Genomic DNA, 15,384 nt, shown 5'->3' on the forward strand with positions numbered 1-15,384 from the left:
AAAATAAAGGTATTTAACCACTACAACTAAAAAATAAATATTAAAACAAAACAAAAACAAAACCAGACTCAGGTGTTATGTGAATGCACTTTCCTTTAATGATTTAACAATAATTATGTATGCAATCAGATTCTGAATGCTCATCTTAGCCTATCAATATATCATATTGAGAACACTGGTTTAAAATCTTTCTATTTTTAAAATACAGCAGGGCTCAGTGGCACATGCCTGTAATCCTAGTGACTCCGGAGGATGAAGCAGGAGGATCACAGTTTGAAGTCAGCTTCATGTGACTTAGTAAGATCCTGCTCTCAAACAAAAATTAAAAAGGGCTGTGTGTGTGTGTGGTTCAGTAGTAGAGCTCTCCTAGGTTCAATCATCAGTACTGCCAGGCGAAGTGGCGCACGCCTGTAATCCCAGTGGCATGGGAGACTGAGGCAAGAGGATGGCAAGTTCAAAGCCAATCTCAGCAACTTAGCAAAGCCCTAAGCAACTTAGTGAGGGCCTATCTCAAAAAAAAAGTAAAAAAGGGGCCGGGGGTGTGACTCAGTGGTTAAGTGTCCCTGAGTTCAATCCCCAATATCAAGGAAGGAAAAAAAAATTACCAGTACTAGAAAAAAATTATGATAAAAAAAATCTATGTCTAAATACATGTCTGCAATATCTAATTTTATTATTCATGATTAGCAAATACTCATAAAAATTGGGAGGTTCTTTAGAAATTAGGATAATTGTCTCTTGGAATGACTTAATAATCAGAAATATACAAATGTACCCCACCTTCAGGATAAAAGCAACTGCAACTAGAACTTTTCACTTTGTTGTTGTCTTCAAGCAATGCCATCACTACTCAAAGTTAAATAGCAGGGCAATTTAAAGTTTCAAAATTCCTGGGCCCAGGTCATAACTTTTTTTCCCTTCCTCTCCTCTGGTGGTATTTCCATATATCATTTAGTCCAAGTAAATATTCAAATGGGGAAATCTGGAGGACAAGCTTTCTACACAGGTAACACGAAGTTCTTCTCATGTTACTCAGGCTGGCTTAAGTTTAGTATCAAAATAGTCTATTTTAGGAATGCCTCATACTGAATACTGCCATCTTTTATTTTATTGATCTAGCATTCCCTCCCCTTTAGGGATTAAAAAGATATTTGAAGGTCCAATGTGATTCTCTTTTGGACCCTAAAGAAGGAAGGTTATAAAATTAGAGAGTAAAGAACCTTAAAGGAAAATAAAGCATAAAGAAACTGAATGCCCACAATGAAGTCATCTGGCTTTTATTTTGGTGAACTTCTTTGACATTTTTGGGGTTTAGAATTGCCCCATTTTGGCTCTTTGTTAAAATAAGTCTTATCAGTTTGACTGGTATCTTTCTGAGTTCTGGTTTCTAGGCAGCCTGATTTCAGAATTCCTATGTAATGCTGCACTTTTTATCATGTCATCTGATAGACATTTCTGCCACTCTTCTAGAAAACCTTGGTCTGCCAGGACAAGCTAAAATTTCCATCCTCTGTTGCTTCAGAGATGCATAGTACACATTTTTTTTTTTTTTTTTTGGTAGTGGAGATTGAACCCAAGGGTGCTTAATCACTGAGCCACATCCCCAGTCCTTTTTTATATTTTTTATTTAGAGACAAGAGTCTTGCTAAGTTGCTGAAACTGGCTTGAACTCATGATCCTTCAGCCTCAGTTTCCCAAGCCACTGGGTATAGTACACATTTTTAAACTAAAAATAAATACTCTCTGGACTCCAAGTAGTCGGTCCTGTACTCTAACCTAAGTATGCATACAAATTTTGATTTCCTTGAGTTTTGGAAGAAGAGTATAATCTACCAGGGTCAAGTCTGACTGGCTTTGTGAGCTGACATATTTCTTCATTAGCCACAGTTCAATCTGTCTTGACTGACATGGACATATAACAAACCTCCATTTTCAGTTAAAGGAAGAATTAAAATGAAAACAATCAGCAAAAGAAAATAACCAATTAACCAACCAGACCAACAAAACCAAAAGAAAAAAAACAAAATTTTTCTTCTTTGAAATTATATAAAAATAATATAAATTATTGCTTTCCTCAGCTTTGAGACAGAAGTTGAAATACCTAAGAGAACAGGTAAATATGGTGACTGTGGTCAAATGGGCACCCAAACTGACCAAAATAGATATTATTTGTTTCTTTAAGAGTAAGCTGGCTGGGGTTGTGACTTATTGATAGAGCGCTTGCCTAGCATGTGTGAGTGCACTCGCACTGGGTTCGATCCTCAGCATCACATAAAAATAAATGAAGGTTCATCAACAACTAAACCATAAATAAATAAATAAATAATTTTAAAAAGTGAGTAAGGTGTTTCAAATACATGTCTATTAATTAAAAAAAGAAACAATTATCCATATAGTCATTAAATTAATACCTGATGACTGCTATTTGCAATTATTTAAGAACAGATAAACACATTAAAAGGAAACAATGAGGCATTAGGTTTTATTCTCCTTACTGCTCTTATGAGTAAAAAGTTCCTTAAATTGTCCTATTTTCTTAAAACAAAACGGAGGAATATCTTTATAACGAAAATTACACGCATGAAACATAAAAGAATAAAATTTCATCATCCAATTTGGACAACATTTATACTGTCTTCCTTCTACATTCCTTCTGAGCCATTTATGTTATTCTTATAGACTTGCAGTCTATATGACAAGGAGTTGGCAAATGTTCAGAGTGGTATAGCAGTATTCAAAACGACTAGACAGAGACTGTCACCAGGTTGTCAGGAAAAGACTAGAAGAGTATATATTAGTTTTATAGCTTAGAGAAAATGAAACAACTAACTAAAAAGCTATTTTATTTTTTATAAAGACCATCAGAAATATTTTCTTAGTAGACTTATGAGACTGAAGCTGTACTATACTCATCAAACGCGCACCATGGTATAAAACACGAGTAACACTTAAATGAACTAAGTAGATAAAATATGTTCCATGTTAAGAAAGAAACTGAACTTGAAGAAGAAACACGGAAAATAAAACAAGAGAGAATAGAATTATTTAATGATTTACCAAAAGTCAATTTAAAGAGAAGCAGGCAAATCTTTCAATTTAAAAATGAATTATATGGAAATATCCCCAAAGCTCCTGGATAGGCAGAATTAATAATGTCAAAATGGCCATACTACCAAAAGCATTATACAGATTTAACGCACTTCCTATTGAAACCCCAATGACATTCTTCATAGAAATAGAAAAAGCAATAATGAAATTTATTTGGAAAAATAATAAGAGACCCAGAATAGCCCAAACAATCCTTAGCATGAAGATGAAGCAGGAGGCATCACAATCCCAAACCTAAAATATGCTACAAAGCTATAGTAGCAAAAACTGCATGATATTGGTACCAATATAGACATGTAGACCAATGGTACAGAATAGAAGACACAGAGACAAACCCATACAAATATAGTTATCTCGTACTAGACAAAGATGCCAAAAACATTCAATGGAGAAAAGATAGCCTATTCAACAAACGGTACTGGCAAAACTGGAAATCCATATGTAGCAAAATGAAATTAAACCTCTATCTCTCACCCTGCACAAAAATCAACTCAAAGTGGATCAAAGACTGAGGCACTAGAACAAAGACCCTGTGCCTAACAGAAGAAAAAATAGGCCCAAATCTTCACCATGTCGGCCTAGGATCTGACTTCCTTAACAAGAGCCCTAAAGCTTAAGAAGTAAAATCAAGACTCAATAAATGAACTGGGTTCAAATTTAAAAGCTTCTTCTCAGCAAAGGAAACAATCAATAATGTGAGGAGAGAGTCTACAGACTGGGAGAAAATCTTTACCACATGCACCTCCAATAAAGCATTAATCTCTAGAATATATAAAGAACTCAAAAAACTTAACACCCAATAAACAAATAACCCAATCAATAAACGGGCTAAGGAACTGAACAGATGCTTCGCAGAAGAAATACAATCAACCAATATATGAAAAAGTGTTCAACACCTCTAGCAATTAGAGAAATTCAAATCAAAACTAAGTCACTAAGATTTCATCTCATCCCAGTCAGAATGGCAATCATCAAGAATATAGGAAACGATAAATGTTGATGAGGATGTGGTGAAAAAGGCACACTCATACATTGCTGGAGGGATTGCAAATTGGTATAACAACTATGGAAAGCAGTATGGAAATTCCTCAGAAAACCTGAAATGGAAAGACCATATGACCCAGCTATCCTACTCCTTAATTTATACCCAAATGACTTAAAATCAGCATACTACAGTGATGCAGCCACATCAATGTTTACAGCAGCTCAATTCACAATAGTTAAAATATGGCACCAACCTAGGTATCCTTCAGTAGATGAATGTATGAAGAAAATGTGGTATATATATTCAATGGAATATTACTCAGCTTTAAAGAAGAATGAAATTATGGCATTTGCTGGTAAATGGACTGAGTTGGAGAATATCATTCTAAGCAAAATAAGCCAATCCCCAAACACCAAAAACCCAATGTTTTCTCTAATATGCAGATGCTAATTCACAATGTGGCGGGGAGGCACAAGAGAAGACTAGAGTTACCTTAGATTAGGTAGAGGGAAGGGAAGGGAAGGGAGGGGAGTGGAGGAGATAGGAAGGATGGTAGAAAGAGACAGACATTACTACTTTATGTATATAGATAACTGCATGACCAATGTGATTCTACAACATATATTCTCAGAAAAGTGAGAAATTATATCCCATCCATGTATGATATATCAGAGCGCATAAATGCATTCTACTGTCATGTATAACTAATTAAAACAATAAAAAATTAAAAATAAAAAATGAGTTATATGGAATTCCTTTTGTGATTTTACTAAAAACTGAAACAATGTTATCCTTTATACCAGTATTTATTGTTAATTACCTAAGTGCTTGAGTCCCAATTTAAGAACTACTGACTTTGGTTAACATGGACGTTTTAACTCTGGGTAACTATCTTTGCAGAAACTTATTTTCTCTTGTTTGGGATTCGGCATGAAGAAGGAAAGGACCACAAACTACATGTAAATATATTGAATTGAGAGGCATACAGAAAGAACCATATGATAGATAATTTGAATTTTTTATTAGAGAACCATGATGAATGATATAAAGTTGGAGGATCTGAGATACGTTGGTAAGAAAAGTGGTCAGATGTGGTTTTTAAGATCCTTTGTTAGCTATAAGTCTTTTTTAAAAAATATTTCATTTTATTAATGGTTAAAATTTTCTTAATAGAGCTTCCGTCCTTAAAACATACTTTCCTGAGTCCTTTTGTTATAATTTGAAGTATTTTATTATAATTTAGGACAATTGCTTTTTTTTTTTTTTTTTTGAGACAGGGTCTCACTAAGTTGCCCAAGCTGGCCTTAGCCTTATAGAATCTTCTAATCTTAACATGCAGATCTTTTATAAGAATACATCTATCAGTAACAACAGTAGAAATAACAGTATTGGTAATAACACTAGTAATAATAAAAACATGCATTTATCATGTGTTTCTTTCATGATAAACTTTGTTATTTCAATTTTAGAGAAAAGGAAACTAAGGCAAGTGTAATTAACTCAAGTTAACATAATTAGAAAAAGGTGAAGCTGGGATCCAAATCCAGTGATGCTTTCATAGCTTGAACTCTTCAACATCTAAACTAAACTAGCAAATCATATCATAGAAGAAACTGACCAGATCTATCAAATTAATCTAGTGCTTTTGTTAATTAAACAATGGGAAACACATGTCTGTAAAGATCAGTGTTCTGCAATTCAATATGCTGACATATAACTGGCATTTAGGTACACTTTGTGAAGAGTCTCAGTCTAATTTATCATCCCATTAATAATGAACAAAACCTGAAGGTATTATTAACTTTCTCAAGTCATAGTTTGCTGGAATGCTGCTTTCTTCACATTTCTGTGCAGTATTCTTCAAACTACAATATATTCAGTGGTTAGTCCAGCATGTTTTCTTATTTCTAAAGTCTTGAAAATTGGAACTCATCAAATGTCATATTATAGAACATTTCTTGAAGTAAGTTAAGATGAAATTTAGAAATCTTTTAGTTGTAACTAATATTTTGAAATATTCTAACTAGGTTTATTTTTCAATCAAATTTACAATTGTAAGTCTAATATTTAAGAATCTTAATTTGAAAGTTATTATTAGGTACTAGAAATTAAACCCAGAGCACTTTATCACTGAGCTACATTCCCAGTTCTATTTATTTATTTATTTAAAAATTTGAGATAGGGTCTCGATAAACTGCTGAAGCTGACTTCTAATTTACAATACTCTGGCCTCAGTCTATCCCAGTGGCTAGGATTACAGGTATGTGCACCAGGTCTACTTGAAAATTATTTTTATAAGTCTAGGTTGACAGGCAGATAATTTTACAACTAGCTATGTAAGGTAATCAAGGTAATTAATTATATCACAGAATTAAAAAATATTTAAAGAAATGGGGAGGGAGCAACTTTACCTTACTAGGTTTTGCTGCATATATTCAACCTTCATTAAAATTTGGACCTCAGTCTGAGAGTGAATGTAGGCTTTCAACCTGAAATAAAAACATCATATTGAAGAAAGCAAAATTAATTTTTAGTACTTTTCAAGACAGTTTTTATAAAGACTAAGCATTTATGAACAGCTAATAATACTTAAAAATTCATCAATCCAAGCACAGAAAAGAAGTAAAGATGTTTCTTAACCAAGGATCTGAAAAATAATTACTTTTCTTCTCTTTGTTCAATTAAACATCTTAAATTAAAAAATACCTGCTTCAACAAACATGTGTAAAAATAATAACAGCTATTTTACACATACTTTTGCTCAAATGTATCCAATTTAGTGACAGGTATTTTGACTTACTGCCAAGTGTATGACTAACGATGACAAGTAGATTATCAATTATAAAGAAAGAAACTCAACTATCAATACTGCTTGAAATGTTACTTGAGTCTGGATCAGTTTGAACAATATTTTTTATCAAAAGTTGAAATATGAGGCTTAAAGCAATCATGAAATTCATATGGAAAAATAAAAGACCCAGAATAGCAAAAGCAATTCTAAGCAGGAAGTGTGAATCTGGAGGTATAGCAATACCAGAATTCAAACTGTACTACAGAGCAATAGTAACAAAAACAGCATGGTACTGGTACCAAAACAGGCAGGTGGACCAATGGTACAGAATAGAGGACACAGAGATCAATCCACAAAATTACAACTTTCTTATATTTGATAAAGGGGCTAAAAGCATGCAATGGAGGAAGGATAGCATCTTCAACAAATGGTGCTGGGAAAACTGGAAATCCATATGCAACAAAATGAAACTCAATCCCTTTCTCTCACCATGCACAAAAGTTAACTCAAAATGGATCAAGGAGCTTGATATCAAATCAGAGACACGCCGTCTGATAGAAGAAAAAGTTGGCTACGATCTACATACTGTGGGGTCGGGCTCCAAATTCCTTAATAGGACGCCCATAGCCCAAGAGTTAATAACTAGAATCAACAAATGGGACTTACTCAAACTAAAAAGTTTTTTCTCAGCAAAAGAAACAATAAGAGAGGTAAATAGGGAGCCTACATCCTGGGAACAAATATTTACTCCTCACACTTCAGATAGAGCCCTAATATCCAGAATATACAAAGAACTCAAAAAATTAAAAAATAAGAAAACAAATAACCCAATCAACAAATGGGCCAAGGACCTGAACAGACACTTCTCAGAGGAGGACATACAATCAATCAACAAGTACATGAAAAAATGCTCACCATCTCTAGCAGTCAGAGAAATGCAAATCAAAACCACCCTAAGATACCATCTCACTCCAGTAAGATTGGCAGCCATTAGGAAGTCAAACAACAATAAGTGTTGGCGAGGATGTGGGGAAAAGGGTACACTTGTACATTGCTGGTGGGACTGCAAATTGGTGAGGCCAATTTGGAAAGCAGTATGGAGATTCCTGGGAAAGCTGGGAATGGATCCACCATTTGACCCAGCTATCGCCCTTCTCGGACTATTCCCTGAGGATCTTAAAAGAGCATACTATAGGGATACTGCCACATCAATGATCGTAGCGGCATTATTCACAATAGCTAGACTGTGGAACCAACCTAGAAGCCCTTCAATAGATGAATGGATAAAAAAATGTGGCATTTATACACAATGGAGTATTACGCAGCACTAAAAAATGACAAAATCATGGAATTTGCAGGGAAATGGATGGCATTAGAGCAGATTATGCTAAGCGAAGCTAGCCAATCCTTAAAAAACAAATGCCAAATGTCTTCTTTGATATAAAGAGAGCAACTAAGAACAGAACAGGGAGGAAGAGCATGAGGAAAAGATTAACATTAAACAGAGACGAGTGGGGGGAGAGAAAGGGAGAGAGAAGGGAAATCATATGGAAATGGTAGGAGACCCTCAATGTTACACAAAATTACATATAAGAGGTTTTGAGGGGAAATGGGGGGGGAAACAAGGGAGAGAACTGAACAACAGCAGATGAGGTAGAGAGGGAAGATGGGAGGGGAGGGGGGGGGAAGTAGGGGATAGGAAAGGTAGCAGAATACAACAGTCACTAATGTGCCATTATGTAAAAATGTTGAGTGTGTAACCGATGTGATTCTGCAATTTGTATTTGGGGTAAAAATGGGAGTTCATAACCCACTTGAGTCAAATGTATGAAAGATGATATATCATGAGCTTTGTAATGTTTTGAACAACCAATTAAAAAAAAAAAAGAAGAAAGTGGAAGCAGGAAGAGTAACTAAGAGAAAAACCTCAGAAATTTGGAAATGAGAGAGAGGTTTTGAGTCCATGAATATTCCAATGGAAATTAATGTTCTATTTTTTCTTTACAGTTCTTAAATCTAGGCTTTATGCAATATGCTTTGAAAGTATGATAATTATATTGATTTGTAGAATCACTGATTCCTTTTCTAACTCAATGGTATTTGTAAGGCACATTCTGGAAATTCATTAACTATATGTCTTGGTAAAGTTTGCAAAATATTTAAGCTCTTAAAATGGCCTTGGCAAATGTATATAATCTGTGAGTATACTGTGCTTGAAATTATTGTTCAAGTGGGTTTTCAGGAATTTTCATCTACATGCAACCAACTAAGAATCCTAAATGAAGTTATTCCTAGAAAAAAAAAAAGAAATATGAGGCTTAATTAGAAATGGACCAGATCAGACATTTTAGAATCTACAGTTCAAATTTTGAATACCAAATTACTCTGGCACAATCCAAGCATTCATATTCAAAGCAAGTACCATCTGGTGAAAATAAAGTCAACTGGGTTCCTGCCCAGGAGCACTAATAACTCATACACCAATAATAGTTTCCTTTCTTAAGCACTGCCTACTATATGCTAGGTCCTGTACTAGGAACTCTGAATGTGCTATTTTTTTAAGGTTCATAACAACCCTATCTAGTGTGTATTACCATTCTTATTTCATTGATGGAAAAATTAAAAGCATGGAAGTTAGGTAATTTAGTCTGATCACACAGTTAATAAGGGACAGAGCCAGCTATTTTAATTTGGATATCCATGACTGAATCTTTCCACTATGCTATGTTAACTACTTTTGTCCATACTGTATTTCTGGATAGGAGGCAGAGTGTACCTTACTAAGTTCTATGAAGACTTGGCTGAAGCAGGATTTCCTGTGTTTAATAGTTACTTGGAAAGTCTTAATTTTCAGAGTCTTTGGTTCAACTTGAAAGGCAGCTTAGTTTAAAGGTTAAGAGTACAGATTCAGAATCTGGACTGATGGTTTGAAATCCCCAGCTTTCATGCTTATTAGTTGTCCAAGTTTACTTAACCACTTTAAATTTGCTCAGTATGTTAAAAGGGGCATAATACCTCTAGTCTACCATACAAGGATATTGTGAGAATTCAATGAGTTAGCATGTTTATTATTATCTGCTTTGAAGAGTGTCCAGGACACAGTAAATAATGAGTGTTAGCTACTGATGTTACTTATATGGACTGAATCTCAGCAAACACCAAGGAAATAGTAAATTGCAAGGAAAAGTAAATTGCACCAACATATCATGCCCCGATATAGCCATAGCTTTCCATAATAAATATGCAACTAAAATATACTTCAACACTTTTAATTACTTCAAACAGTTAATAGGAGTTTTTAAACATACCTTTGACGAATAACAGGATCAGACTTTTCAGGATCAATGTAAGGTTTTAGAATTTCATTAATAGTTTTATCCTCTGGTACTCTTTTCAATAAAGAAAAGGAAAACAGCTAGATTATTATTTATAATTTGCTGTAAAAGGTGTTAACTTAGAATTACTAAATGTTGTGGGTATTTTGTTATTGTTTAAATAATTGAACAAAAACTTTTACTTTATTCTGGGCAAAATATAATATCCTGTCAAGCAAAAATTACATAGGAAAAAAGCTACAAAAGACTTCTTGGGTATATTTAACAAGGTCTTTAAAAAAACATTTTGAAAAGCTCCTTGTAAATTAATTATAAAAATATGAAGCCTCTTTTAACACACCTGTGCTCAAACAGGGGAAAAAAAAGAGAAGTCAATATGTAATATATTTGAAACTTTTAGAAATAAAAAATAAATTCAAGAATGGTTTCAGAATATGCTAATTTTAGTGCATGTTCAAGTTATCATTCTAAATCATAAGGCCAGGTTAAAAAGTTTATAATAATTTTTCTGGAATTAAAGTATTTTAAGTTTTCCAACTTTCCTATTGCACACTATTTTAAACTTACATGTAAAGCTTTATAAACAAAATTAAGATATTTTTGACACAATAACCCTTCCTCAACCACTTCCACATATCCATTTATACTACTGGCTACATATTCCTATCTATAAAATAAGTCCTTTCTCTTTGGCATGCAGCTTCAAATAGCAAAGTTCTTCACTAAAACCCAATTACAAAGAAAGGACATTGTGTATAATGTGGACATATGCTAAATATACTACTTAAACAGCAACTTTAAAACTCTCCTAAACCAAGGAATCGAATAGCACAATCATTAAAATTTTGAATAACAGTTTAAATACATTCCTAATCTGAAAAAGCAGGACAACAAACTTCATGCAAATTAATCCCAATTATGACTACAGACACATGTCTAAAATAATGTATTTTTTGAAGAATATACTATAATGTGAATAGTAATAAACTCTGCATACTACAATTTTGGGTCACTTTTCATTTCCTATACAACCACTTAGTCTAAGAAACAACATTTTCAGCCTTGCATTCTTCTGATTTTTATGTTAAATCATTTCTCTTAGAGTTCTTCCACCTATGTTGGTATTCCTGAAAAATACGCTATTCAGTTTGGGGGAGGTTTTTTGTTTTCTTCTCATAGTCTATGCATTCTTCCTGAACTTGACTTGCACTTCTCACTCAACATATTTTCTGAGATTCACTCATGTTGATGTGCACAGCCAGAGCTCATTTATTTGCAGTGCTGTTTAGTATTTCATTGTATGACATACCACAAGTTATTCATTCTGCCAGACATATGCTTAGTTAACAGTTTATTGTAATTACAGAGCCTTAAAATAAAAACAAATTGGTTCTTAATAGAAAGTGGTTATACTATACCGTTTTTCTATGTATTCAGCTTGACTTTGAGGAAACTGGAGCTTTACATGCCAACAAAACTTTTGTTTTCTAGGAGAGAAAATGACCATGTGAGGATCAAGGTAGATAATTAAAGTTTAAACACAAATGAAGAATTTTGAATACTGAGGCCAATTCTAAAGTTATTCTTAGAATTTAAACTCTCTTTCCTATTAGGAGATACTTGCACTTTTCTAGGATTTTAGAAGCTATGTATTTTAAAATAATATACTTGGAAGCATTATTAAGAGGAAAAAAAGTGAAGCATTTCTGAATTCCAAGGACTTCACATTCCTGAACTAGAAGGCCTTTCTCATATTCAGAGGCTTTTGAGATCCATGTGCTACTACTTGAAGTTTACAAATAAATTTCCTCATGACTAAATACAATGAGCTGATGTCTTTGCCTGACTAGTCTGGAAATTAGGTGAATGAAGTATTGTCCAGTTGAGTCCAGCTGGCTGCAGATATATTTCTCAGGCATGAGTACGTGCATTCAATAGCAAAACAGTAGACAACAAGCTGGTTGCTAAGCAAAATGCACTCAGAGCTAGAGTTTCTATGCTTTTAGGTGAAAACTTTAGTTTGATACAAGGTCAACAGTAAAAATACTTGATTTTAGAAAAATGACTATATGTCCTATTTAACAAATTTAAATTTAGTGATACTATACCAGTCCCTTTTAAAAGAAATCTAATGCTCAAACACTGAATCCACTATAGAAATTTATATCTTCATATAGTGTAACGATATCTTTTACACAGTGTTTTCCTGCCTTAGAAGAACAACTTATTGGCAAGTGAATAGCTGGCAACATCTCCTCCAAGCCACAATCAGTGACTTTTTGATATCTACCTCTTAGAAGCAAAGCCCCCAAACCTAAAATAATTTTCTTTTAATGCAAGCTAGGTGTCACCTTCCACCAAGTATCTGTATGACCTAATCAATTTTTGTCAGATAATAATACCATAAACCCAAGCAATATTCCCTCCATTACAGCAAGTTATCACAGATCTGAATATAGTTTTGTTTAATAATGAGTCTGTTTCTGGCATAAGTCAGAGAAAAATATCTTTGATTATATTTATACTAAAAGTGCACTTATACAAGAAACAATCATGTTACGGATTTTTTTTTTTTAATAGAACAATGTCAAAAACCACACTTTCACTACTCCAAAGGTCAGATGTCTAAAATCTCACAAGGAAAACAACTTAAAAAAAATTCTGAATGCAGAGGCAAAATTCTGAATGCAGACGCAACCATTACTAGATTGAAATAATTCTTCCAAAACAAAACACTTGACAATGTTCCGTATCTGTAAAACAGGCATACAGCCTAATATTAGTACTAAGAGGTATATGTAATATTATTTTCTTTCTTTATAAAAACATAAGCTGATTTTGTTACTCTTAATAAATAATATGGTTTCTTTCTAAATACACTTATTTTTCCATGTTAACTCATACGGGGGAAAAAAGGAGCACCGACTTGTCATCTTGTAGAATTGCAAATCATACTCTATCACCCCAATAATTGCTTGAATAACAGCAAGAACCATTCACCTTTCTGATACTTTCAGAAAGAGAAAAGACCTTTGGAAATAATTTTATTTGCTGTAGTTTACTAGTTGTGGTAATAATGAAGTCATTCACTGCTATTTTATTATATACATATTGTTAATTTATGACAACTACAAAAATCTTTATATATTGGCCTCAGTTCATAGATGTACAAAATTTCAAAAGAAAAGTACGTTTACATTTAAAATGTGATATTGTAATATTTCAAGAACAAAGAAAAACAGAATATAAAGAACACTCACCATACCCATTTTTTTTTCTCCAAAGACATAAAATGCATTTTTTTCTTCTAAGACTGCTATCTTTTTTTAGTATACCTCAATCCAAAGTGGGCAAAAGTAAGTTGAAGGGTGTTATATAAAGAATTGCCAAAATGGATAAGTTAATTTTCAATTCTTTAGTGTTCCTGAAATTCATTTAAGTCCTGACACAGTCAACCAAATCTCTTCCTAAGATTTAAAGAGTTAAGTTTGTTACCCATTTTTCATAATTATATATATGTCCCATTTAAAAAATACATATACCAAAATCCCAGTAATGTTACTTGGATTATTTTTTAAAGATGGCTCCCAGACATTGTAAACATCCTCATGGAATTAAAAACCACTGGGACAGAGGTTTAAAAACCACTGGGATAGAGGTTTGAACATTTATTATTACTTCTAATGCATTACTATTACTCCTAACAATACTGTTCCCTAAATTCAATAAAATGTCTCCAATCACAATAATTTCACTGTGCCCTCTGCATATTAATTTTCCTAAGAATGGAAATACTGTGTCTGAATATTCTAGAAAACTTAGGTAGTCCAAGGCATATGTTTAGAGTTTAACAACGGGCTGGTTAAAGTAACAGTGGCAATTATTAAACCTAATGTTCCCTTTGGACAACTGATAAGTTACAGAATACTGACATTTTCTTTGAGCCCCACGAAACCAAAGTAACTATTCATGCAGAGCAAAGCTTTTTCTGCTTTTCCCCCAAATATCAATACAAGTGCATACATATATGGCATGCTAATAAGAGCAGCATTACCCTATGGGGTAATATATTTATATGTTATCCAAATGTCACAGTGGGGACAGTTAGGGGGAAATATCTAAAAAGCCTCCTTAGAAAGCAATCATGCAGAAAAAATTGAGAAAGAGATGACAAGTATAATAAATGAAGAAAATAAATATTATTTTACACTTATTTTCAGTGAGTTATACAGGGTACCTATTTATATTAATTCTTACTTGTTAGAAACTGTTAAGGATGATTCTTTTGCTTATTAGAAACTCTTAAGGTTCATTCTTTCCCACAGGTTCAAGAAATCAGTATGTATATGAAAAGATATTTGTTGTGTAGGGGTTTTAGGCCCATATACTCAATTATCCTTCTGACTTCATGACTCAAAATTGTCATTCTGAATATCTGAAACACTATAGAATCCCACAGAACAAGATGCAAATCAAGTCATCAGATCCTTTTAAAGGTACTGCAATCATGTTTTAACTCATTAAAAGATATTATTATTTTACCTATCAGATTTGCACTAAGAAAGTGTAGCAAAATGAACACTTTCCATTGCTGAAAGAAGTATAAGCTAATACACACTTCTGGTAATTTGATTTCATAAAAGACAGAGGAAAATTCAGAAATTACAAAATATATATTTTTGCCTCAACAGTTTTTCTTTCCTCCAGAAATTTACTGCAAGGAAATTATTGGGCAAGTAATACGATATGTACAAAATGTACACTGTGCTACATTTTATAACAGGAAAAAATTAGAAACAACCTAAATGTACACCATCAGAAAGTTAGTTAAATAAATTCATCATGTAGGTCTACATAATGAATGTTAAGCAGCCATAAAAGTGGAAGAACTATATGCACTGACATTAAAATATGTGCATGTTTATTGACGATATTTATATTTAAAATACAGATTTATATATCATGGATTTAAAAAGTATGAAAGTATACCCCAAACTTTTAACTACACTAATTCTAGACATTATAAAAGGACTTAATTCAATTCTTCAAATGTGTGTATAAAAAACAATCTTTCACATGATTTGCTATTTTTTAATAATCAGCAAAGTCAAAGATGTTTTCATGAGAAAGTGTCAGATAATAGTGATAGAAAGAACAGGAATAAT

General features: G+C 33.1%; 1 protein-coding gene across 3 annotated transcripts in view; it reads right to left on the minus strand.

Annotated features, from left to right (window-relative positions):
- Window positions 1–15,384, minus strand: part of Znhit6 (zinc finger HIT-type containing 6) — a 68,327-nt gene that overhangs the window by 25,599 nt on the left and 27,344 nt on the right. For all 3 annotated transcript variants that reach the window (XM_046443275.2, XM_046443276.2, XM_046443274.2), the window contains 3 exons: window positions 11,638–11,706; window positions 10,193–10,273; window positions 6,505–6,582 (listed from right to left, as the gene is read on the minus strand). In XM_046443275.2, coding sequence (XP_046299231.1) covers window positions 6,505–6,582; window positions 10,193–10,273; window positions 11,638–11,706 — 228 coding nt within the window. The remainder of the gene's footprint in view (window positions 1–6,504; window positions 6,583–10,192; window positions 10,274–11,637; window positions 11,707–15,384) is intronic.

Source organism: Marmota monax, unplaced genomic scaffold, assembly GCF_021218885.2.
Source record: "Marmota monax isolate L192 unplaced genomic scaffold, Marmota_monax_Labrador192_F-V1.1 WCK01_AAM20220418_F8-fsc00046, whole genome shotgun sequence".
Classification (NCBI taxonomy): Eukaryota; Metazoa; Chordata; class Mammalia; order Rodentia; family Sciuridae; genus Marmota; species Marmota monax.